This window comes from Copadichromis virginalis, linkage group LG2, assembly GCF_057382275.1.
Source record: "Copadichromis virginalis isolate Kocher_CV1m ecotype Utaka linkage group LG2, C_Virginalis_male_GT1.1, whole genome shotgun sequence".
NCBI lineage: Eukaryota > Metazoa > Chordata > Actinopteri > Cichliformes > Cichlidae > Copadichromis > Copadichromis virginalis.
Window position 1 is genome coordinate 38,996,214 of NC_140619.1, and position 23,299 is coordinate 39,019,512.

General features: G+C 39.5%; 4 protein-coding genes and 1 non-coding gene across 5 annotated transcripts; 1 reads left to right on the forward strand and 4 right to left on the reverse strand.

The window, feature by feature from the left end:
• Positions 1-7: 7 nt before the first annotated feature.
• Positions 8-89, reverse strand: trnal-aag (transfer RNA leucine (anticodon AAG)). The gene has a single exon. It is a non-coding gene; the product is annotated as a tRNA-Leu (tRNA).
• A 2,181-nt stretch (positions 90-2,270) lies between these two features.
• aurkb (aurora kinase B) lies at positions 2,271-7,561 on the reverse strand. The gene is made up of 9 exons (XM_085434150.1): positions 7,429-7,561; positions 5,977-6,015; positions 5,644-5,722; positions 5,231-5,276; positions 4,954-5,142; positions 4,240-4,378; positions 3,992-4,140; positions 3,733-3,907; positions 2,271-2,994 (listed from the first exon to the last, which is right to left on the reverse strand). The coding sequence occupies exons 1-9, from the start codon at positions 7,432-7,434 to the stop codon at positions 2,821-2,823; spliced, it is 996 nt and encodes a 331-aa protein (XP_085290276.1). The 5' UTR covers positions 7,435-7,561; the 3' UTR covers positions 2,271-2,820.
• A 2,482-nt stretch (positions 7,562-10,043) lies between these two features.
• On the reverse strand, positions 10,044-13,553 carry LOC146718008 (uncharacterized). The gene is made up of 3 exons (XM_085434137.1): positions 13,159-13,553; positions 12,948-13,023; positions 10,044-11,591 (listed from the first exon to the last, which is right to left on the reverse strand). Exons 1-3 carry the CDS (start codon positions 13,257-13,259, stop codon positions 10,548-10,550), a joined length of 1,221 nt encoding a protein of 406 aa, XP_085290263.1. The 5' UTR covers positions 13,260-13,553; the 3' UTR covers positions 10,044-10,547.
• Positions 13,554-14,970: 1,417 nt separating this feature from the next.
• cops6 (COP9 signalosome subunit 6) lies at positions 14,971-19,730 on the forward strand. Its single transcript, XM_085434162.1, has 9 exons — positions 14,971-15,115; positions 15,223-15,354; positions 16,310-16,398; positions 16,655-16,717; positions 16,805-16,852; positions 16,959-17,073; positions 17,854-17,946; positions 18,163-18,263; positions 19,247-19,730. The coding sequence occupies exons 1-9, from the start codon at positions 15,004-15,006 to the stop codon at positions 19,385-19,387; spliced, it is 894 nt and encodes a 297-aa protein (XP_085290288.1). The 5' UTR covers positions 14,971-15,003; the 3' UTR covers positions 19,388-19,730.
• Positions 19,731-20,236: 506 nt separating this feature from the next.
• and4 (actinodin4) lies at positions 20,237-22,578 on the reverse strand. The gene is made up of 4 exons (XM_085467338.1): positions 22,496-22,578; positions 21,973-22,112; positions 21,716-21,876; positions 20,237-21,147 (listed from the first exon to the last, which is right to left on the reverse strand). Exons 1-4 carry the CDS (start codon positions 22,576-22,578, stop codon positions 20,365-20,367), a joined length of 1,167 nt encoding a protein of 388 aa, XP_085323464.1. The 3' UTR covers positions 20,237-20,364.
• Between the last annotated feature and the right edge of the window lie 721 nt (positions 22,579-23,299).

Below are 23,299 nucleotides of genomic sequence, written 5' to 3' on the forward strand. Positions count from 1 at the left end.
AAAGTAATGGCAGCGGTGGGATTCGAACCCACGCCCCCGAAGAGACTGGAGCCTTAATCCAGCGCCTTAGACCGCTCGGCCACGCTACCGTGTGAATTTAGGTTTTGAAATTAGCATATACCTATGATAATACTACTGAAATTAACTATTTTTTAACCATTTTTTCTTCTGCCGTTTCATTCTTCTTAGGACAGGCTAGAATACTCCTTTTAGGATTTTAACCATTTTTGTATATTATATTGGTACTGATAGCTACCTCATTTTCTGCAATTTGGTAATGCACTTGAACATTTTACAGGGAAAAGGACAAATCAGATATGTTAAGTGTTTTCTCCAACTCATTTCATTTTTTAAACATAAGTTGATGCCTGCAAAACATTCAAAAGGAGCTGGAGCAGAGGCAAAATAACCCTTTAAACCAGGGGTCCCCAATACCAGTCCATGAGGTCCGGTGTCCCTGCTGGTTTTAGATCTCACCCTGGGTCAACACACCTGAATCACATAATTAGTTTATTACCAGGCCTCTGGAGAACTTCAAGAGATGTTAAGGTAATTTATCCATTTAAATCAGCTGTGATGGATCAAGGACACATTTAAAACCTGCAGGGACATCGGCCCTCGTGGACTTGGATTGGGGACCCCTGCTTTAAATGTAGTAACAAGTAACAATCTGTAACATTCTCAATTAGCAAGTTAATCTAGAACAGGTGTGGGTATCAAGATTGGGTATTAAATGGGTATGCACCAGAAGTTCAGCCTTTATAAGAAAAGATGGGTTGTGTTTCACCACTGTGATATTGTGAGAAAATAAATCAATCTTTCACCATAAAAACAATGTTTCTTAGTGCAAGGTAACATTGTGTGGGAGACCTGAGAAATCATTGGGCGTAAAGGCCAAGGGAAGAAACTCCTGCTGAATGTGTGTGATTTTCAAAAGGTTTGAAGGTATTGCATTCAAAATCATCATGCTACTCTGACTGACATAGCCAAGTGGGCTCAGAAGTACTTCAGAAAATCAGTGTCACTGAACACAATCTGCTGCTATATCAAGCTCATCTGAGATGGAACGAGTGACAATAGAAATGTGTTTTGTGGTCAAATAACTCCACGCTGGGGAGAGGATTAGCGTCGAATTCTACATTCCAAAGATGAAAAAGAAAGGTTGGATGGTATGGTTTGTGCAACACTGCCCATGGCATGGGGGGGGGGGGTGAAGGCGTAATTGATGCAGACTTCATAGGACTTCTAGAGGGACATATGCTTCCATTAAGACAATCTCTTCCCAGGAACTCCATGCGTATTCCAGGAGAATATCAGTCTGACTTCATAAACAGTCTGTGTGCTTGACTGGCCGGTCTGCAGTCCAGAGCCGTCTCCCACTGAAATTGTCTGGTGCATCATTAAAGAAAATCAGATAGCCGACCACAGGCTGTTACTTACTTACAGCAGGAATTGCAAAGATTCTGTGTGTAAAATTGCAACAATTTCTTCAGTTCCAGAAGATTGGTGTGTAATTAAAAGAAAATGTGATGCGACCCAGTGGTAAAGTTCCCCCTGTCCCAACATTTTCGGAGTGTGTTGCATCAAGGATCAGCTACCCTGCCATGAACTGTAAACTTTCCAGTGAAGCTGAATCTTGGACACGATTAAGTGTTCCAACAGAACAGTGAACCCAAACACATATCAAAGCTGGTTTTGAACATATAAAACAAGTCAACTTGAAGCTCCTGGAATAGCCTTCCCCACCTCAACCCTGTTGAAAATTTGTGGATTACGCTTTTTAAAAAAAAAAAAAAACACAACCCACACAGGTCTGTACCAGGACACCAACACATTTAACCCTGGAGAACCCATGGGGTCGGCTCTGACCCCATGGGTTCTCCAGGGTTAAATGAACTCTACTCATAATCCTGCCAAGACTGTTCAAATATCCAGCCAGAATTATGCCAGAAGCTTGATGATAACTACCAATAGCCCCTTTCAGGGTGCACCTTCAACCAAATATTAGAGGGTGTATATATACACACTTTTGCTCTTGCGGTTTACACAAAAAAAAAAAAAAAAAAACAACAAAAAAACCCAAATTACTTACCCTTACTTGATAGAAGTCTGTGACTACAAATCAATATATATATATTTTTTAAATGTTGTATAAGCAACTTAATATAACCCTTAGCAAAGGTAGGACTTATAGTTGCATTACACTAACCAGGTTTGCCAAGCAGCTAGATATAAACTCTGTGATCAATTACTCATTTGATGCAAACAAATCCTTTTACAATATTTATTAGAAAGTTAAAGTACATCTTGAAGGAAATTAAAACATGCTTTCCTGCACAAGCCCCAAACCCCTCGGCACAAACTATTCAAGAATATAAATGAGGCAGTCTAACAGTAGTATTTTGATGTCAACACCATCTGAGGCAGCAATCCAAAACAAAGCTGTGTCAATTTTGAAAAGTAAAGAAATCACAATTACCAAAAACAAAACACACTTCTAGAGAAGGCACTATACATAGATAAGGACATACATAAGGACTGTACATTTGGGGGGAAAAAAAAAAGGGTATGCGAGAATAGACAAACAGCAAAAACTGATTAACCGAAGTCATTTTAAAGCAAAAGAAGTGAAAGATTTTCTGCATTTGCAGGTTCTCAGAATTTGTTGTTCATCTTTGTCATGCATGACATAATACTCTGAACCCTTTTCATGTATAAAGTTGCCAGTATAATGGCAGTTTGAAGCCCATGGCAGTGAAACCAAAAAAATATTGGGCCACAGTCTCTTGCGGAAGGAAAAAGACCCATCATAGGGCAGGCTCAGGATTTCTTGACAGGGCAGGTTGGAGGCAAGAGCCTGTGAGAGTTGGCACGCACCCACTGGTGGTCGATGACACTCTGTAGTGGGAGGCGATCGATGGGGTTGTGGCGAAGCAGCTTGGAGATCAAGTCTCGGGCACCATCAGAGACAACTTTAGGGAACTTCAAGTCCACCTGCAAATGGAAGATTTGATTCATGCATTTATCAGCAAAGGGGAATGCTGGGATTCTTAAAGTCTTAGCCAACTCACAAACTGCCAGGTACAGTCGAGTTTGATAATCATTTCCTGATACATGAGATGTAATGTCAAGTTTGAAAAAACGATGCAAGATGTGTCATTTTAAGAATTTATAACCAGAAAATTAAACATATAGATAAAAGTATTTTTATGCATTTTCTAAAACTTGTGAAAGGAATAAGCAGTCAAATGTTGTGCCCTTCAGAGTCATCCACATCTGCCAGTCAGCTACTGTTCTTATGCACATTTCAGAAAATGCATAAGTTCAAAACAAGCGGAGCTTAAATTAAACCTTTGCTTGTGACTTATTTTGTTCATAATAATTGTTAAGATCTGGGAACATTTGAGTGTCAAGAAAGTCCGCTCAGCGTAACACTTTAATCGGAGCTAAAACTCAAAATGTGTGTACTAAATCTGGTAAGCATAATGCTACAGAAGGTAAATTATCTTGTGTACTACATTACATTCCCAGAAGAAATAATGAAAAACCTACAAGAATTTTCCTTTTTTAGTATAAAGTAAGAGCTAAAGGGAAACAAGTGCTCGACTAGAGTGATACCTAAATGGCTTCTCTCACTACAGTAAAATCAGCTTCTTCTCTATGACTGAAACTTGTAACTTAATCATGAGATTTGACTGACTAAGTGCATTACACATGCAGATAAACACCAACCTTCATAATCCTTTTGTACGTTTCTGAGTGGCTTGCTGTTTCAAACGGTGGGTTGCCAACTAAACACTCGTAGCAGAGGACGCCAATGCACCACAAGTCCACCTTCTCACTATGGGTGTGTCCCTCAATCATCTCAGGAGGAAGGTAGTCCAGTGTCCCGCACATTGTGCGACGTCTGAGAAGGTTTAAAAAAAGGTGAGCAGGGCAGGGTGAACAGGCATCGTAAAGAAAGCGAAGTAGTGACAGTGTGGTTCCTCACCTTAGAGAAGGTGCATGGACTGACCAACCAAAATCAGCAATTTTCAGCTCTCCACGATAACCGAGAAGAAGATTCTCAGGCTTGATGTCACGATGAATTACTTTCTTCTCATGGCAATACATTAGTGCATCAGATATCTCCTCCATGTACTAGAATTTTAAAGAGGTTGGCATTAGGTTATAACTTCACTATTTTTGCAGTTCAGAGTAAAGAATTTTTTGTCACTACAATTCTGGTTGAGTTCTTACCGTGGCAGTACGCCGATCATCAAATCTGCCACATCTCTGAAGCTCTTTGTACATTTCACCACGTGGGGCGTACTCAAGCACTAAAAACACCCTCTTACGGTCATGGAAGTAATTGTAGAAGCGCAGGATGTTTGGATGCCTGAGGAAATGAAGCAGAAGAGATTTAAATCAGCATGCTAAATGCACCAAATATAAGCAGCCATTATATAGTATGCATTTATACAATATCAGCCTAATCTATAAGAGACAAATAAACCACTGAGAACACACCATTTCTTTGTATATCTTGTCCCCAGAGGCATTATACATGTAAATTATTGGTTAACAGACATTAACTACATTTCTCAGTGTATAGCAATGGCACAGTTAAAGATTTTTTTTTAAATTACCCAAATTATTGAAATGTTTAGATATAGAAGTACACAGCTCTCAGCATTGTTCGACCATTTGAATGTCCCTGCAGGAGACAGTGGAGGGTAGCACATAGCCTGCCAAACGTGTGTGAATTATAGGACGGTTGTTATAATCGCCCTAAAACGGGACAGTCCTACAAAAGGTTATTTTGTACATTTCAATGAATGTATCACCACACTTATTATTTGAACACATATTGTGTAACAAATTAAACTTGTGTTTGTAAACTCAGTGTGCCTAAGATGACAAAAGGGAGTAGAGCCAAAAAAAAAACAAAAAACAAAGAAGCAGGATACTAACTTGAGATGGGCCTGAATCTCAATCTCTCTCCTGAGTTGATGCTCCACACCTTCTTTCTCCATCTGAGACTTGAACAACACCTTCAGTGCCACAATTGCTTGGAGTTTCTTCACTCTCGCAAGATAGACATTTCCAAATTTTCCCTTTCCAAGTGGCCGACCAATGTCAAAGTCATCAATGGAAATTTTCCTGAAATAAAAACAAAAAGTTATTTTAAATATTCAGGACAAAGACAACATATCAGGAATATAGAACTAGCCTTAGGTAGTACACTTACTTTGAAGCTGAGCTGGAGGACGAGCCAATGCATTCTCTCGCAGGACCTAAAAATAACACCACAATTAAAACTTAGCAATTAAAAATTTCCTGAGGGGTCTCAATCAGTTATCATAGGTTTGTGTTTTGCGATTAGTTTTTAAATTTCATTTTTACTTTGTTTCAAATTCAATTTCAGTCAGTTTCCAGAGTGGATATGAACACTTCAGTTTACCTTTTAATTTTCTGTCTTTTAATTTTAATTTAGTTATGTTTTAGTTTTTTCTCTAAATGTAGTTTTCCAGGTATATGGATTTTTTTAAACTTTAGTTTTCATTTCTATTTTAATCAGTTTCCCCCCCAATATCCAGTTTTAGTTTAGTTAACTACAATAACCTTGGTCTTATCAGCATCTGCACAGAAGGAAAGACTTACCTGTGACAGTATTTTTCATTGTGTCTGCTCGTTGCTTCACCACAACTCGCTGAGGGCCTGACAGGTTCGGTGTGGCAAACTGACATCAAGAGCAAACACAAAAACACAGCTATAAGTGATTTATTCATTGCACTATGGCTAAATCACTCATTTATTAATATTACAACTACTACTACAAAATTTTACCTACATATATTCTTTGATTTGCTCAAAGTGACTTTCGGTATTTTAATAACACCTCAGTCCAAGCTGAATCAGATGTGCTTGCTAGATTTAAGCACAGTTAACAGTAATGGGCCAAGCAACATAATCTTTTACAATTTCCATACTTACTGGTCTTTGAAGACCTCTGGGCTCGTAATTTTCCTTATTCTGTAAAGAAATAAATACAACTCACTAAAACAGTACATTTGAGCTATTTTGTGCCCCCCTTGCTTTTAGCTTTATACTTATTTTAGACAACCAACAAAGGGAAGCAAGCAAGAGATTAAGGCACACTTTGTAACTCATAACCTAGGATGTTGTGTCAAGGCTCAGTGCTTTCCCTGTTTATCATTAATGGTGACTTTAACCAAGCGTTTGGAATTAACTCAATGTCTGAATAGATTACTTATAAAATATGGTCTGAAGTTCATCCAAGTCACAATTACATTCTGATTTCAATCATTAAGCACAACCAGATGTTCTTTTCATTTCTTAGCGTGCACACACACACACTGAGCTGTAGTGAATTTATGTAAATTGTAGAAACTTTCCTCATGTATAACTTATGATGCATGCACAATGACAAACATGAATGGTGGAGTATTTCTCCTTACCAAACTGTTTCAGTTCATCAGTATTTCTTGGAGATCTTTATTTAACAGCTCTCTTCACTTAATGCAACAGCATCTAAACTAGGTTCAGGTCGCCAATAATCTTTCTAGAGGCAAAACAGAATTTGTATGCTTTTACTTACTGGAAGGGCCACCTCTACAATCACTGTCACTTCCTGTTTTACGCCAAAATAGCACAGGGTGTAACACGTTCCTAAAGTTGGAGAGCCACCCTCCACTTCAAGTTAATACTTAGTGTGTAAAATAAAGTAATATAATGGAGAGCACACACGGCTATTACTGCGACCTAACCGATGGTTAGATTATTTCTAGATTCCATCCCCTCTCGTTTTTTTTAAATTGTGCACACATCTAAAGCGTTTTCTAGTGCCAGAGACAGTAATATATTTGATTTCAGCTGGTTTTCATTATCATATACAAAACCGAGAAGGAAACACTGTCTGTGGGTGGCTGAATTACCCACCACAACTCTTTACCCGGTTTGAGAGGTAAAGACGCCTTGTTTTATCATGACTTGATCGCCACACTGACCTTAGATATGCTGGTTCAATGCTTTATATAGTGTTCATAAATTACACTTACTGGATTGAAGATCAACGAGTTAAACATTTAAATTAATCGTTAAACAAAGAAAAAGGTTTACCGGGCCTCTGTCATTTAAAGTCAGCGTTCAAACAATTGCAGTACAAGTCACTGTACTGATCACCTTTAAGGAAAACATTAACTTAACTCGAAGTAGAAAACACTGCCTCGTTCATAGAATATACTACCTGTGATCTTTTTACCTCGAGTTAACGTTACACGTTAGTCTGCTGAGCTAGCTTGCAAACACAAGGTTAGCTAAATTAAGCTAAAATTTACGTCTACGTAAACATTATATACGGAGTTTAAATTGTTATCAACTGTTACTCGGTAACGCTTGGACATAAATGTATAAATATCGAATTACCTGCATCGTAGTGAAGGAAAAACAGTATTAAATTTACAGCGTGAAAACCTCAATCTTGTAACCCAGAACTTCCTCGGCCGCCAGCGTTTTCAAAAAGCTAATCTTCACGAACGTGATTGGTGAGCTTCGCACACTTAGAGAACAGTCATTGGATAAAAGCGCTGCAAGGGGCAGCGTGTCATTGGTGAGCGGTGGATGTGGTCCCGCCCACATGCTGTACATTATTTTAAAAAAGCAGGAGTAACGTCCACGGTATGTGATGTATGTAGGCTGTATACAGCATTTATATCCTTTGTCTGCGTCCATAAAGGCCTAATTTTTCATTGGCTAAAATCTACAAAATTCAAGCACGTGACAGAAAACCAACAGTACCTGATACACCTGGTACGGTTTGAATGTATTTTACTTCATTTCTATGTTATGCTACTTTCAAATCTTACTTCACAAATGCAAATATTTTACTTTATACGTCATTTACTTTATACTTATTATTTCATACTGAAGATTTAATGCCTTCACGGTATGGTTCTAGTCTATATTGGCCCAAAAATTCCCTCATAAATAACTCCATACATTTTAACCATTTTTTAAACCACTGATCTAATTATTATTATTATTAACCTTTATTTTACCAGGAAAAGTCCCATTGAGATTAAAAACCTCTTTTTCAAGGGAGTCCTGGCCAAGAGGCGACAACATGTTAAAATTACAAAGTTACATACATGTTATAAGTAACAATTACATTTTAAAAAAACATTTTTCTCTGGCTCTCTCAATTAAAATGTATGCGGTAAATAGCCTACCTGACAATAATAATAAATGGTTGATTAGTCCTTAATAAAGAGTATGGGAAGTGTATTTTCAAATTTACAACATTTATTTTGCAGAAAATCATCATACAGTAACACAACAGCCATAAAAGCTATTTTGATTTAGCTATACTTATTAATTTACTGAAAGTGAAAATGGCAAGAAATTTCAGTTGTTTAATAGTGTCCTCACTGCTATTGCAGACAATCCCTCATAACTATTATATATAATTAGCAACATTACTTCAACATTAATCGACACTTGGAGCACATAAAAAGCTAATTGCAAATAGTTTGTGCATTCAGGGCAGTGGTAGGAAACTTTGTATGTAGGACTTGAATGTTTTTCCCACTCACCTGTTCTGAAATGGGTAAAACAGGTGCACCATATATGATCACATCTATGCTGTTTTACTAACAGTACATGTTTAGTTTCAAGAGTCTCTAAAACCAATGTCTTCCTTGATTTGACCTATTGACCTATGGTGGATCTAAAATGTATCCAAATAGCTGCGGCTCAAATTTGACCAGTAAGAGCCGTAATGTACAAAAATTCATAGCACCCTTACAAGAGTATAACATTTTTAACCATTTTAATCTATGTGTATATTGGGTCACTTTCAATGTGAAATGTTCACACTGGACAAATTTGAACTCAACGGTATGTAGGTGTTAAATTCTTTGTTGTGTAGAATATAAAAAATTAAAACAATTTCCAGCTGCAAAATATACTGCATATCATATATAAATTCATGAATCCAAACTTTTAATCCCATAATTACTTTTAATTAAGATGCTTTTAATTTTGATTATACGGTTTGTGTACCATTAAGCTACTTGTGTAGGATTAATACTTACTCATTTAAATTCTTGTCTTTCCACTTTTCAAAAACCGTTACTGGCCACTCCAACACTCAAAACAAGAGAAATGACCCGTGACAATTTTCTGAAGCTGACAAGAAATCACCTATGTAAAAGAAGATAAAATGTAGTATTTGACCTTGAAAAATGATACATGCAGTTTCATGACAAACTGATCAGTCATCTTTAAAGGTGCAGTCGACATACCGTATTTGTATTCAAGCACAAATTCTGGGTTTACTTCATCAAAATAGCTTTATTCAGAACAATTTGTTCTTCACAAGATGAACCTTCATTGAATGGTTGCTTTAAATGCAACACACTTCGGTAGGATGACACAAATCTTCCATGTTTTTTCCTAAAACTGAGACAATATACACACATTCAGGATAAGCGGTTGCTTTTTGTTCTCAGTTTCTACAAAACACATATGCAACACCCAACAATATCCTGTGCATCACCCAACCAAACAGAGTAAAATATATGTTTTCTGACAGTATACGCTGTTGATAAGTGGTAAAGAACAGGAAACAGGTGGATCATGACTTATTTGTCTTTGTAGCTTACACCTGCTTATCTGTTTACAGTCCAACAGCAACTGTTCTGCATTTTATTTCATACCGTTAGAGTTTCTAAGCACTAAAAAGGAGAGACTTCCCACTGACTTACCTCAAAGAAACTGAGTATTGTAGGAGATCATGACATATCCCTTAAGACAATATAATTTGTGTCTTTGACGACAGATGTTTTTTCTTAACTTTCATAATGTAGTAACCTCAGCTTATGAGGCAACCTTGCAAACTGACGAGAAAGATGTTTTTCATGATGTTTGCATCAATGTGATGAAGTAATCTGATTTGTCAACGACAGACAATTCAGTTTGGAAGTTTTATGCAACTGTTACCAATCAGATTTTTCAGAAAACACCATATCACAATATATCTCTTACTTCTAAGTCAGCTTTAATCAAGACAAGTAACATTTTGAACATAATACTGTAAAAAGCTAAATAAAGGGCCAAAACATTTATTGTTGTTCTTGCACTGCTGAAAACTGCAATCCTCCTCTAAAGCACTCAAAGGTAATTCTGTCGAGGAAGTCATTTATTTTTATACATACTATTTTTTTTTTTATTTAATCGCTCAATAAACCCTTAATACATTTGAATACATTACTGTGTACAGCTATTCAGTTTTTGTTATTTCATTCTAAAAGCCTAAAAATACTATAAACATGGATCATTGTGAGCAGACTTTTAAAATTATTTATTTATTTATTTATGGACTTATTGTGGCATTGTCAGAAAAAGTTGACAGAGCATTCTGAATCGGGTTCTACTTATATCAACATGATCTAAAAGCCTATGTAACAGTTTTTTGTTGTTATTGTTTTATTTATTTATTTTTAATCCCATGTGGGTTGCTTGTATATAGCAGCATATAGCTTCATTCAATCTTCATTATTCTGAACAGAGCAGTTGGTAAGCACCAGTGTGCAGGATGGCAGCAGGACAGCCAGTGTGCGACGCAGACCTGGAATAGGATCATTCATATCTGCCATCTTGTTCTCGTCGCTGCTGCTATCTGCACCTGCAGCTTCTTCTCTGTCCTGCTCTTCTTCCTCACCGCCCTCCCCCTCTTCTGCTGGTGGATTCTGACGAGGCTGGAACCTGACGTCCACAAATTCCAGCTGGCGAAGTCCACGGAGCATCCTGCAGCTCCGGGCTATCTGCAGCTCGCTGAGTGTGCAGTCCCACAGGCGCAGACGTTTCAGGTCTTTCAAGCGGCTGGCGCAGAGCAAACCTGGACCCACCTCTTTTCCACCAAGACTTAGCTCCTCCAGCCCAAGCCAGCCAGCCCCCAAGCCAAGGGAGGCCATATGTAACTGGTAGCCCTGCCGCCCTGTAATGCCTATTTCCAGAAACTTGAGCCTGGAAAGCCCTTCTACACCACAGACACCATCTTTGGCAGCACAGCTTCTAAGCCCATTAGCTGTTACACGAAAGGTGTCACGTAGCTCTAGATGACAGAGCCTCTCCCATGATGTCAGACCCTGCAGGTGCTGGTCTGTAAAAGAGGGCACATTGTTAAGGACTAACCTCTCAATACCAATCCCTGAAGGAGAGCCAGCCCCTTTTCCTTTCTGGTTCCTTCCTTTCAGTTGAGCACCAACACTGGATGTGGGTTCTGCTCTTTCTTGGGGACTAGCTGATGGCAGGGTCTGATTGAAGAAGCCACGAGGCAGCTCACAACCCCGCAGCTCCAGCACCTGCAAAGATGGAGGTAGGATCTGGCAACTGGGCAGGCTTCTCAGGTCTGCATGCAGAAGATAGAGCTTACTCAGTCGAGGGCATTTTGTGGACAAAGCTTTAAGCCAAGACTCAGAGAGAAAGGTTCCGCCACGTGCGGACAGCAGCAAACCACGCAAGCGAAGGCACCTTAGTCCGCAACCCAGGTACTGACGCAGCAGGACCCAAAGGATGCGGGATGTCACCTAACACACAGTGGACAGTCCATGAATATGTGTGTGTTGAGAGAGAGAAACAATAACAGTCAATAACTGCACAAACACACAACCCATGTGTTATTAAATGATGCTCATTGTTTATTTTTAGAGCATATTTTACACACAAAAGCATTTCAAAATGCTTTACAAGGGGCTTTAAAAAGCAATACACAATTTTATTCACTATCAAAGAAACTAAAATACACATACAATAGAAAAACACATACCAGCCAAGAGAAAATATTAGTGGATGGCTGTTAAGAATGACTAGTAACAGCTCAGAAACTGCCAATAGATGGCCTAAGACTCAAATCAGCAACTAGGTTGTTGAAACAAAGATATGTCAAAACTGGCTTTGGGATGGATAAACCAGGCTAAGCTCCAGGAATGGCTTTCCCAAAGCTCCAACGTCAATTGTACTGAAAACTTGTAGACTATGTTTAAAAGCTGGCTCCATGTGGAAACCAACCAATTTAACTAAACTCAACCAATTCTGCAAAGAAGAGTGGTTAAATACCCAGCTACTGTTGCACCAAAAGCTTGTTGATGGCTACCGAAAGTGTTTAACTGAAGTGCAACCAATATTTATATTAACCAAATATTAGTTGGGGTTGTATGTGTGGATTTGATTCAAACTTGTGCATCTACTTTTTCCTCTTTAAAGCCATTAAAGCTGTGTTCTGTACTATTCTATTCCACCCTGGACAAAGAACAGTTCAAAGAAATTATGAAAAGCCCCAAATTCCTATGTAAAGAGCTTAGAAAGAAAAATGGCTGGACTTCTTTAAGTTTCTTCAAGACATTTCACCTCTCACCCCAGAAGCTTCTTCAGTTCTAAGACCAAATGGTGGAAAGCCCCAGGTATTTCAGCTCTAGTGGGAGTTGTCCCTTAAGAGGGTCGTTTGGTCTTAGAACTGAGAGGTGAAATGTCTTCAAGAAACTTAAAGCAGTCCAGTCGTTTTTCTTTCCAAGCGCCTTGGATTACCATGACCTGGATGACTGAGAACCTACACAGACCCAAATTCCTGTGGCATTCATGCCCATGATGCATCTATAAATATCTCAGGACAACTGTATAAGTGGGCCCGTTTTGAGACAGGAAAATCACGGTGTTGTATTTTTATTTGATGATACAGTTAAAACCAGTGCTTTAATGTGAGAGGATAAATTAAAACATGAGTCAACAGCTCCCAGTCGTTCATCTTTATCAAAAAAAAAAAGTTATCGCTATGGGTTTGTTTCTATTATTATCCCCAAGTAACAGACTAGATTACTAAAATGCCTGGCCTGCATTAACAGAAGAAACGAAAAATGATGAAGCCACACTGGCAACAGCATCCTTACCCCTTTCCATGAAGTCAGGTCGACATTTCTCCACAGTCTTTGGTCTTTAACAAGGCGTTTCCACCTCTTACATACCCTAAAACCACAATTTAAAATATATAAACATATGCACAAATCACATAACAAAAGACAAAACAAACGAAAACCTGAGTTTTGTTTTAAACGACGATTAACTAGTAAATCATTGAGAGCAAAGTTGAAATCCCCTTACCTCCCGGCTTTGACGACCTCTCGTACGTTCAGGTAGGACAACACATCGATTAAAATGTTTTCGGGAAAGTAGTCCAGATTGCAGCCCCTAAATTCTTCCATTTTGTAAACAAAACTCTCAAACCTCACACACGGAATGGTACATGAACGCACACGGGTTGCGCCCGAATCAGCAATCCCCCGGAAACACCGGTCCACTGACTGTGTGACCGAGCGGCCGCTGGGCAGTTAAATCAAATCAGCGGCTTTAAGCTCAACACAACGTTCCCCGACCCAAAGAGCCTATGTTTCTATAAACTCCCATCAGGTTTATGACCGTGAATATGCGGCATGGTTTGTTTTAAAAAAGAGCCCCGCGAAGAGCCACTTAACGTCCTTTGCATCAACAGTCCACTGCGCCTGCGCGGATTACCGGACAAGATGGCGACCAGCAATGGTGGAGGAATGGAAGTGGATGGGGCAGGCGAGTATTTATCCCTCATCTCATCGTTTCTGTCCACACCAACCAAAACCTGCGCGCAGGTTGCCGTATATGTTGTTTTGTGTGTTATAAGTGAGCGGAAGTGGCGACTCCGTGGTGTTAAAGGGTCGTAAGGAGCTTGCTCGCTGACATAGCAGGTTAACGTACTCAGCTCTGTGAAGCTGTCAGTACATTCATCACTGTGTGGATATTTCAGGCAGTTCCCTCTGCTTTGCCACAGGAGTTTGCATCAGAAATTTGAAGTAAAAGCTAACATCATGTGCAGTTGATTAAAATGCTGTGGCAGTGCTGCAACACCAAACACGTCAACATTAGCTATACATGAGAGAAACCGACATGCAGGCCTATATCTGTGTGAATAGTTACATATACATTAAAATGACTGTATGTAGCGAGCATAGGGCGACCGCTCAGAGTCGCGTTTTATTAACTTTATAAACTGTCATTGGGCACCTCGCTGACTCATCTACCTGCCCAGGTGTCCTGTTGGGAAACTGTGGAACTCGTTTTATGATTGTATATGCTATTTAACCTTTTAGGAACGATCCTGAGAATGATCGTTTGTGCCAAACTAAACAGATGATTAATGCCAAAAGGATATATCCAGTCACTTATTTTGAATGGAAAGAAAACTGTGTACTGTTGCTTGGCTCTGGAGCTCAGTGATTATTGTCATCAGCTACAATCCGAGTGTAAATAATCTCTCTTATTATTTTGTCTGTTATGCATTGGTCAAACGTTATTGATTGTTTTGGGTCCATACTGATTTACCGCTATTGATGTGTCTCTGCTTATTTTCTTGTGTTCCACATATACATGCAGTTTGATTAGACGTATACCGAAACAGGGCTGATCCATTGTTGATTAACTTTCCAGTTAATCTGATTGGACCATATTAATCACTTTTGGTTCATCACTGTTGCTTTTTTCCTAATTTTCCAGTAATTATTTGGATTTGAAGAAGTATTTCCGTTTGTACCTGGGTCACTGTTGCCCTTTTGCACAACTATCTCAGATTTGCCTAAAAAGGCTATGGTCCACAGATTGGATACATATATATTGGTTGCTGTGAATTTGTAGCTTCATATATCAAACATTTTTCAAGATGTATTCTTTTCAAAAATGGTCCATCGACACATTTTCATTGATATCATACGAAGGTAAAATTTTAAAGTTTGTGACGATAAAATTCTGTGATGGTTGATTTGAGATGGAAACTCTTTGTCTGGCTTTCCGGTAATTGTTTGAATTTGACAAAGTGCTTCCAGTTAACAAGTTTTTTGACTTTTTTATATATTGTCATTGACATACTGTTAATCCCAATCATGTTTGTGTCTTTGTGTGATTGTAGCCAGCCCCAGTGTTATGGCCTCAGGGGTCACTGGGAGTGTTTCTGTGGCCTTACACCCTCTGGTTATCCTAAACATATCCGATCACTGGATACGCATCCGCTCGCAGGAGGGCCGACCGATGCAGGGTATGTGTGAAAAAACAACACATTATCCTATCACATATATATTGGGCTTATGGAATAAAAGTCTAAGTTAAAGATAAACATATGCTGTTGTGTTTGTCTCTGCTCAGTGATAGGAGCTCTGATTGGGAAACAGGAGGGTCGAAACATCGAGGTGATGAACTCCTTTGAGCTGCTGTCTCACACCATAGACGACAAAGTGCACATTGACAAGGAGTACTACTACACCAAGGAGGAACAGTGTAAGCTTTGTTCAAGTGTTAAGGACAATAATGCACATATTTGTGTGTGCATCTTCTTTGATGACTCAGTTGTTCGGTAGCTGGAGTTGTGCTAAAATTAGTAACACTGGCGTAATCATCATTCAGGAAAATCAGTTCACACGTCAGTTTGTCGTGATTTGTTTTTCTAGACTTAGACTCTAGTTTTGTCCTTGCCTCCTTTATTAAATTGAGACATTTTCTATCTGTGTTCTGACCTTCCCACACGAAGAACAATAAACAGTACAACAATTGATAAGTCTTGAACGCCAGAATGGGACTCTGTAGTTTTGGAGTTTCAGTTCCCAAAGAGTACAGATACATTGTTAATATGTTTGGATGTGCAAGGAGTAAAACACGTGAAGGGAGATTCCTGACACTTGACCAAAAGATGGCAGCATTGGATCCAGTTGTTGAGCCATAAGTAAATGATTTACACACAAGTCTTTTGGTCAAAATGACATAAAAACTACCAAAACTCTCGATCTCTGCCTCTTGCTTTGGATTTTGTAATTTTTTTTTTCAAGTCAGTTCCTGTTAATTTCCAGAAAATCAGAACAGTGATTATAACAAAAACACAACTCTTTATGAAGGCAGTTGACTCACAGTCGTGGAGACATCCCGAGCCTCTGTAAGCATTTGCAACAAAGCCTCATCAAGCAGGGTTTTTTTTTAATTTGTATTTTTTAACACATTTTATTAAAATGACAAAGACTTAAACCTGTAGTTTGTTTCGTAAGTTCACTATATTGTTTAGTTAACTGCTGTAACCTTGAAAAAAGCGGAGCATGAGAAAAAAAAAATCTCTTCAGTTTTCATGTCACTGTGAGAGAGTTCGTTGATGACTATGTTCTCCAAGCCCCTCTCAGATATTTATTTATCAGTAAGTCAAGTCATCAGATCATTTTGTTTTTACATTTGTCCTCTGGTCTCTCAGTCAAACAGGTCTTCAAAGACATGGAGTTTCTGGGCTGGTACACCACAGGTGGTCCTCCAGACCAGTCAGATATCCACATTCACAAGCAGGTAGGCAGACACTGAAGCCCACTGACAGGTGGCAGGATGTCGATGTTTTGACACGTGTACTGTGACCATGAATGTTTCAGAAGCAAAATGTATCACTTTTAAGCTTTTAAATATCTTAAAACCCCATACACACCTGCTCCACTTGTGTTGTACGTTAACACATGCCTTTATACTGCTATAGAGTCTACACACAAGTACATGATGCTGGATATTTCAGATCGTTTGCTTTTACCCTCATTTCTCTACTTCCTGGCAGGTGTGCGAGATCATTGAGAGCCCTCTTTTCCTGAAGCTTAACCCAATGACCAAACACACGGACGTGAGTTCATTTGCATTGTTTCAGCAACGATGTCACTGGTACAAACACAAACGCCTCTGCTCTAAACAGTGTTCTTTTGTCCCACAGCTTCCTGTTAGCGTTTATGAATCTGTCATTGACATCATCAGTGGCGAGGTATAGTTTACTTCCACTTTTATCTAGTGCACGTCTAATCTTGATTGCCACAGATGCTTCAGTTTCATCTGATATGTATTGTTTTTGTTTGTTTGTTTGTTTTCAGGCCACCATGTTATTTGCTGAGCTGACGTACACTCTGGCCACAGAGGAAGCGGAGAGAATTGGCGTTGACCACGTAGCTCGTATGACGGCCACCGGCACTGGAGAAAACTCAACAGGCAAGACAAGCTGTTGCCTCAAGAATTACTTGTACATGTTCTACTAGCTACACACTGATCATAGTCATGAATTGTTGCCAATTAAGCATTCTTTATTTAACAATAAGCCACAAAAGGTGGTCAATCAGAGCTTTTCTCCAGCTTCAAATCCAAAGGAAATGGCTTTTGTAGCTTTGTTGAGTTTCTAGGCTTAGAAACGGTTAGAGGCGCTGTTGTCAAAGATTAAAGGCAGACTTGACTACTTTTTATGAAAATGTGTTTCCTTTAAAAAATGCAATATACAAATGATTTGTGATACGAGGTATGACTAAAAAAAATACAACAACAGCAAAAACACCTTCTACAATTTCAGTTTGGCCGTTCTCTAGTTTTGTCTTTCTGCACTCATGCCTCTGTGATGCATACTAGAGCTTCTCAAGTGTTAAAGTCATGTTAGGAAGGGGGCAAAGTCAAAAAAGAGGTGAACCTAGGCCATGGGCTGCCACATGCATGGTGGCAGGATCCACGGATTAGATGCTTTCAGCTGAATTTTCTCCCTCAGGGTTTTACAGTAGCTCTCCAAACTTTCTGCCTCACACTGGGGGGAAATTTTTACATTGTACAACCATGTAAACCCAGAAATAAATGATTTAAATGAGGTGTAACAAGCTGTCAGTTAGGGCATGGTGTCACATGGTGTCTCCTCCATCAGTCAGCTGTCCTGTGACCTGCGTCTTATTGGTCACCATCAAAATGAATCGGGGTTTAACTGTGTTGTTTGGTGTCTTTCTTCTGTGTTAGTTGCTGAACACCTTATAGCCCAGCACAGTGCGATAAAGATGCTCCACAGCCGAGTGAAGATCATTCTAGAGTACGTCAAAGCCGTGGAAGCAGGTGAGAGGATGAGGGGGTCGTTTAATGACTGAGTGAGAGCGAAGAATGTGAAAATAAATCTGAAAAGCAGATGTTTTTAAATGAGATGTTTCCTCTCCTTCATTTTTTTTTAAAGGAGGCCCCTCAAACATGCCCCTCTGTAATTACAAGCTTCTGTTTGACAGTTTCTTGACAAACTCAACATTTTCCAGCGTGCTGTTTATTTGTTTCTCACAGGCGAGGTGCCATTTAATCATGAGATCCTTCGAGAAGCAAACGCCCTGTGCCACAGACTGCCAGTCCTCAGCACCATAAAATTCAAAACTGACTTCTATGATGTAAGTAATCTTTGTTGCTCCTTCACACACACACAGATGGACCAAGGCAGGTCAAAATCCCGGGAAAAATGAGAAAAGGAATAATCTAACTTGCCTCTCTTTGGTAACAGTTTTTAAATATAGCTAATATTTAGCAGCACTGTAACAGTTAACAGGCAGGGAAACACGCGATTCAGGGATCAGTGTATTCAAATGTGATGTGTTTACATGTAATTATAAAGATGGAACTACAGTGTTTCAGTGGACAGTTTAGAGCCAAATAAATTTTCGTTGCGTATCGAGACACATAAAATGCTCAAAGTACTTTTCAAGCATTTGCTGTAGTTGGTAAAGATGTAAAGACAAATGCGTCAGTTTATAAACTGACCCCATTGCTGCACCGGCCACATAAAGCATGTGGATCATTTTTGATGAGATAGAAAATAAATGAAAAGCAGCTCCTAAATCGTGCAACTGTATTGCAAAAAGTCACCAATCTTCAGTTTGATAAGTTCTATGCAAGACGCGTGAAGTCATTTTAGGTATTTTTCCATTGTTTTTTTTTAATAATCTGCCAGTGTACAAGAAATTAACGGAGCAGTGGGATGTATTTTTCAGCTGGTGATTATTTAGTCACTTTTACACAGTGTACTCCACTCTCTATTTGTTTACTTTTACCCACATTACATAAATCTTTCCCAGTGTTCCCAAGTACTGGGTCCAAAAACAGAAGACAAACACAATCCTAAAATCAAAGCTCACATCTCATTTTATCAAAGTGTAGCTGCACCCTTTTTGCTGCACGTTTTGCTGTCATCGACATCGAATACTACAATAATAAAATGAAAGCAGCAATAAAAGATGGTCAGTTAGATAAGATAAGAAGTCTGAGTCACAAGGAAAAATAAATTTATGATTAAATATCTCTTGTTGTGATGATGTTACTGTTCATTGTGCTGTAAAAGTGAGAACTCCCTGACGCCGTTCTTCTGTTTACCCTGCAGCAATGTAATGACGTCGGCCTCATGGCCTACTTAGGCACTATCACCAAGACTTGCAACAGTATGAATCAGTTCATCAACAAGTTCAACGTCCTGTACGACAGACAGGGCATCGGCCGGAGGATGAGAGGACTCTTCTTTTGAGCAAAGCAGAGAATCAAAACGAGCACCGCAGTTTATTATTCTCTGTTCTGTCTTTTTCTTTTCTTTGTTTTTTTTTTTTGTCTGTTTCTACTTTGATTAGCTAAAAAGCAGTTCTTAAACCAACCGTAGCTTTTCAGAGCAGTTAAAAAATTCCAACCACAAGTGTATCTAAAAGCACCGATCATTAAAAGCTATGTACAAAGTCACTCATCTGTTTGGTGGGTCTGCACAGCAATGAGTCCACTGTACATGAACGTTCTGTTATTTTACCCAGTTTGTTTTACTGTTTCATGTTCCTGTATGTAATAAATGATCTGCTGATTTTTCGTTTTTTTCCCCATGAGACTTTGAATCTTCTGTCAACGAAGCACATTAAAAAAAGTCAGAGCTGCACTTTTAAATGAGCACATGAAAGTCTGCTACGTGGAGCTCGCCTAGCTGGAGGTTTATTGGCAGTAGCAGCACGTTTGCAGATCACCCACTGAAGTTGTGTTCCTGCTGTTTGATTGCCCTTATAGGTTTTGGACAGAGAGGCAGGAAAAAGACTGCAGGGTGACTTATTGCTCCAGAGTGTATGGAAAATAACAGGAGTCAGCATTTATTTGGCTATTAAATGTACAGCAGAACAGACATAATGGCCTCCCAGCATGCATGCTGGTACTTCACAAGTGATTTTTACCTGCCATGTGGCGATGGGTGGAGCAAAGCTTTCCCTTTGAGGCTACTTTGCACCTTTCAAAAAGGATATTCCAACTCAAAATGCTACTCGCTGGTGAAAAACTGATTTGTTACAATTTATTCTTGTCAAAAAGAAAATTGGTTTTTCACATACTGGCAGTTACACATTGAGTCATCGATGTAATTACACTGCATCTAAAAATGCGCTAAGACATTGGTTTTATTGACATTACATATAAAAGATGTGAAAGTGTGCAACTTGGATGTTTTCATAGTCTGTTTTGCTCCCTCTGGATGTTTTACTGGCTCTCCTCTGCAGGCTCATCAGCAGCATCAGCAGGCCGTGGGTACTGGAAGCGGGCTGGATCGTACAGATCATCCCTGGGGTTGTAGGGTAGAGGGTGCTGGTAGTAGTAAGGGTGAGGGTAGTAGGTTACTTTCTTAATGGGTGCAGGAGGTGCTGGCTCCTCCACATGTTCCTCCTCTTCTTCCTCCTCGACCGGAGGGGGTGGCGGGACCACAACCTTTCCTTTGATGGGCCTGGGTGGGTTGTCAATCAGGCAGTCGGGATCCCAGTAGGGGTCACAATCGTACTCCATGCCCTTAAAGGTGCGGATGTGAGCTGGGGGAGACTTCTTGACAAAGACTGGGGGAGGTGGAGGTGGGCCAGATTTCTTAGGAGGAGGTGGTTGAGGCACTGCCACGGGAGCTGGTGCAACCTTCTGGGGAGTGCAGTGGGGGTGGTACCGAGGGTCACAGAGCACAGGTACTGCACCTGTGGGCATGTAGACAATGTGAGGCTTGCAGAGGGGGTCCTTTTGGTTACACAGGTAGAGCACATCGGCCTGTGAAATGGCTGGAGCAATAGGAAGAGCAGGAGGCTCTGTGGGTCTTGGGACCCCTTTCATTGGCGGTGGAGGAGGAGGAGGAGCAACAACTTTGCACTTCTTGTCTGTGGCTGGGTCACACATGATCATAGGCACTCCCAGTTTGCTCTGGAAATAGGAAGCATCAGGGCCGTAGGTGTGCTCCAGGTACCTCATCTGCTGGTAGAGCATTCGCAGCTTGTCGATCTCATAGAGCTGAGAGGCGGAAAAAGAGTAAAGGAAAGACAAACTCAGGTTTATTTATGTAGCATCAAACTGCAAAAAAAAAAAAAAAGCTGCCACAAGTAGATTTATAATCTTCAGTTGGTTAAGAAAGAAACCCTGAGACACATTTAAAATCTGAAATCGTTCATGATTATATGTGTTTTTAAATTAAAAAGCTCAGTTGTAATCGCACTTCTCGACTAAGCCGAGAGGTGATGTGTTTTGAATCCCAAAATCCCGACCCTCTGAGATCAAAATGAAAAATCTTTTTTCTTCCTGCTTTTTTTTAAACTATGAAGGTTTAGATTTAAAATCTTCCACATCCAGATACAACATGTTGGTGCTGATTTTAAACAACCAGAACCTGGACTGAATTCAAAATTTAACATCCTTATTAGCTAAAATCTTACATTTGCTGGTCTGCAAAGGTGACTTGTCACAGTTTTCTGTTACTACAAAGAATGTTTAAAATAAAGAACACCTACAGTGACACATTCTGAGGTGCTTATATAGACGGTGAATATTTGGGCTACCCCAGGAAGCCCAAAGTGTTTCTTACCCCCTCAGTGTGTCCGATGCTGCTGTAGTATTTGTAGTAAGCCTGGAAGTCTGGGTTTCCTCTGTACCACCGAGGGTCCGCATTACGCTTTGGTCTGGAGTGAGTCAGAAAATCATTTGCTTTCTCTGCATCAATGCTAACATCGCCTACAGGGACCATCTCTGTAAAAAGAGGAGATGAAGCTGAGTCTTTCAAAAACAGTTGGAAAAACAGCACCGCTGCATAAAGCCTCAGAAAATTGTTCTTTTTTAACTTACGTTCCTGCTTTATGACATTCAACAAAGATTTGGCCTCCAGCAGGCCTGAAAGAGGATGAAAAATAATTTGTGGATGTTGATTTTGATTGTTTTTGAGAGGTGAACCTGTGACATTGTGAAGTAAAAGAAGCAGAGCAGACCTGGGAGAAACACAAGACAGAAGAGTGCCCCCACCAAGCACGATGAAGAAATCATCTTGAACCTCTGTGATCATGAAGAAAAGGAAATGATCATTTTGAGGAAAACTGTTAGTTCGTACAAAATAACTCTGAATCAATTACATTTCACATCTACACATTTAACAAAGGTATGTGTCTAATACCAAAATTCAATTGTAAGACATAAAAATATGTCTTCAGGTAAAACTGTTCTGCAATCTGATGCTCTAAATGCAAAGATTAATATAGACTGTAGAATATAAATGTGGCTTGCAATTAATAACTTTATTAATTCAAATTATATTTTTGCTTCTTATTGCACGACCCAAGATTGTAAAGAAAACACATCTGCCCGTTTTACTCACCTGACTCGGGAGGCAGTCTTCACTGGTCTGAACAAGGCTGAGTGGGTTAAATACACATCTCTGCGTCGGTTACCCTGTAACATTATCTTCTATCCAATCGGACTCTACCGACTTTGAGACCGAAATCTTGTCTCCACCTTCCTTTTAATACACTTTAATGTGGGACCTTTGGCGCCAATTAAGAACAGAAAGCCTCAGGACCTTTGCAGCAAAGCCATAAAACAAAACAGACTTCAAATGGAAACTCCCCATTAAGTGTGGAAGTGAAGCATCACCTGCTGGGGCAACTGCAACCGTAGTGAAAATGCTGCCTACTAACACAATATCCATGCCAGAAAAGCTTACAAAAAACATAGATGACAACCCATGTTGCCTTAAACATACATTCATAATGAGACTTCACAGATTTCTGAAACACCACCGGTTTCTAAAGGTTATTTTTACACAGTGAACACCTGCTTTTTGAACACAGGACAGCTATCTACAGAAAAAGCCGCCTTTGTCTCGGCATGTTCAATACTCAGACTGCATTCTTACTGAAGGCCGTCATACTAAACATACATGCAATAACACACACTGGTCAGTTTAATGTTATTCTCCCACATTCCCCAATCATAACGATGTCAAATGTGATAAATAGATTGTGAATAATGTCCATGATGAAAATATAATTTCCAAGTTTACATTGTTTTAGCTTCTTGCTGTATTAGATGCAATTATTTAGATACATGTCATCAGTAGACCAAAACATTTAGGTGACACATGATTACTAGTTACTCTACCGAGACAGTGCATACAATGTGT

What these genes read in the sequence shown, in the direction of transcription:
- cops6 (XM_085434162.1), top strand. Translation starts at nt 15,004, where the DNA reads ATGGCCTCAGGGGTCACTGGGAGTGTTTCTGTGGCCTTACACCCTCTG. An exon ending in GGAGGGCCGACCGATGCAGG is followed by an intron (nt 15,116 to 15,222) that starts GTATGTGTGAAA and finishes GTCTCTGCTCAG; the next exon opens with TGATAGGAGCTCTGATTGGG. An exon ending in TCAAAACTGACTTCTATGAT is followed by an intron (nt 18,264 to 19,246) that starts GTAAGTAATCTT and finishes TTTACCCTGCAG; the next exon opens with CAATGTAATGACGTCGGCCT.
- and4 (XM_085467338.1), bottom strand. Translation starts at nt 22,578, where the DNA reads ATGTTACAGGGTAACCGACGCAGAGATGTGTATTTAACCCACTCAGCC. An exon ending in AAGACTGCCTCCCGAGTCAG is followed by an intron (nt 22,113 to 22,495) that starts GTGAGTAAAACG and finishes TGTTTCTCCCAG; the next exon opens with GTCTGCTCTGCTTCTTTTAC. An exon ending in GCATCGGACACACTGAGGGG is followed by an intron (nt 21,148 to 21,715) that starts GTAAGAAACACT and finishes TCCGCCTCTCAG; the next exon opens with CTCTATGAGATCGACAAGCT.
- LOC146718008 (XM_085434137.1), bottom strand. Translation starts at nt 13,259, where the DNA reads ATGGAAGAATTTAGGGGCTGCAATCTGGACTACTTTCCCGAAAACATT. An exon ending in GAGGTCGTCAAAGCCGGGAG is followed by an intron (nt 13,024 to 13,158) that starts GTAAGGGGATTT and finishes TTGTGGTTTTAG; the next exon opens with GGTATGTAAGAGGTGGAAAC. An exon ending in ACCTGACTTCATGGAAAGGG is followed by an intron (nt 11,592 to 12,947) that starts GTAAGGATGCTG and finishes ACTGTGTGTTAG; the next exon opens with GTGACATCCCGCATCCTTTG.
- aurkb (XM_085434150.1), bottom strand. An exon ending in CCAGAGGTCTTCAAAGACCA is followed by an intron (nt 5,723 to 5,976) that starts GTAAGTATGGAA and finishes TCTTGATGTCAG; the next exon opens with TTTGCCACACCGAACCTGTC. An exon ending in TCCTCCAGCTCAGCTTCAAA is followed by an intron (nt 5,143 to 5,230) that starts GTAAGTGTACTA and finishes TTTTTATTTCAG; the next exon opens with GAAAATTTCCATTGATGACT.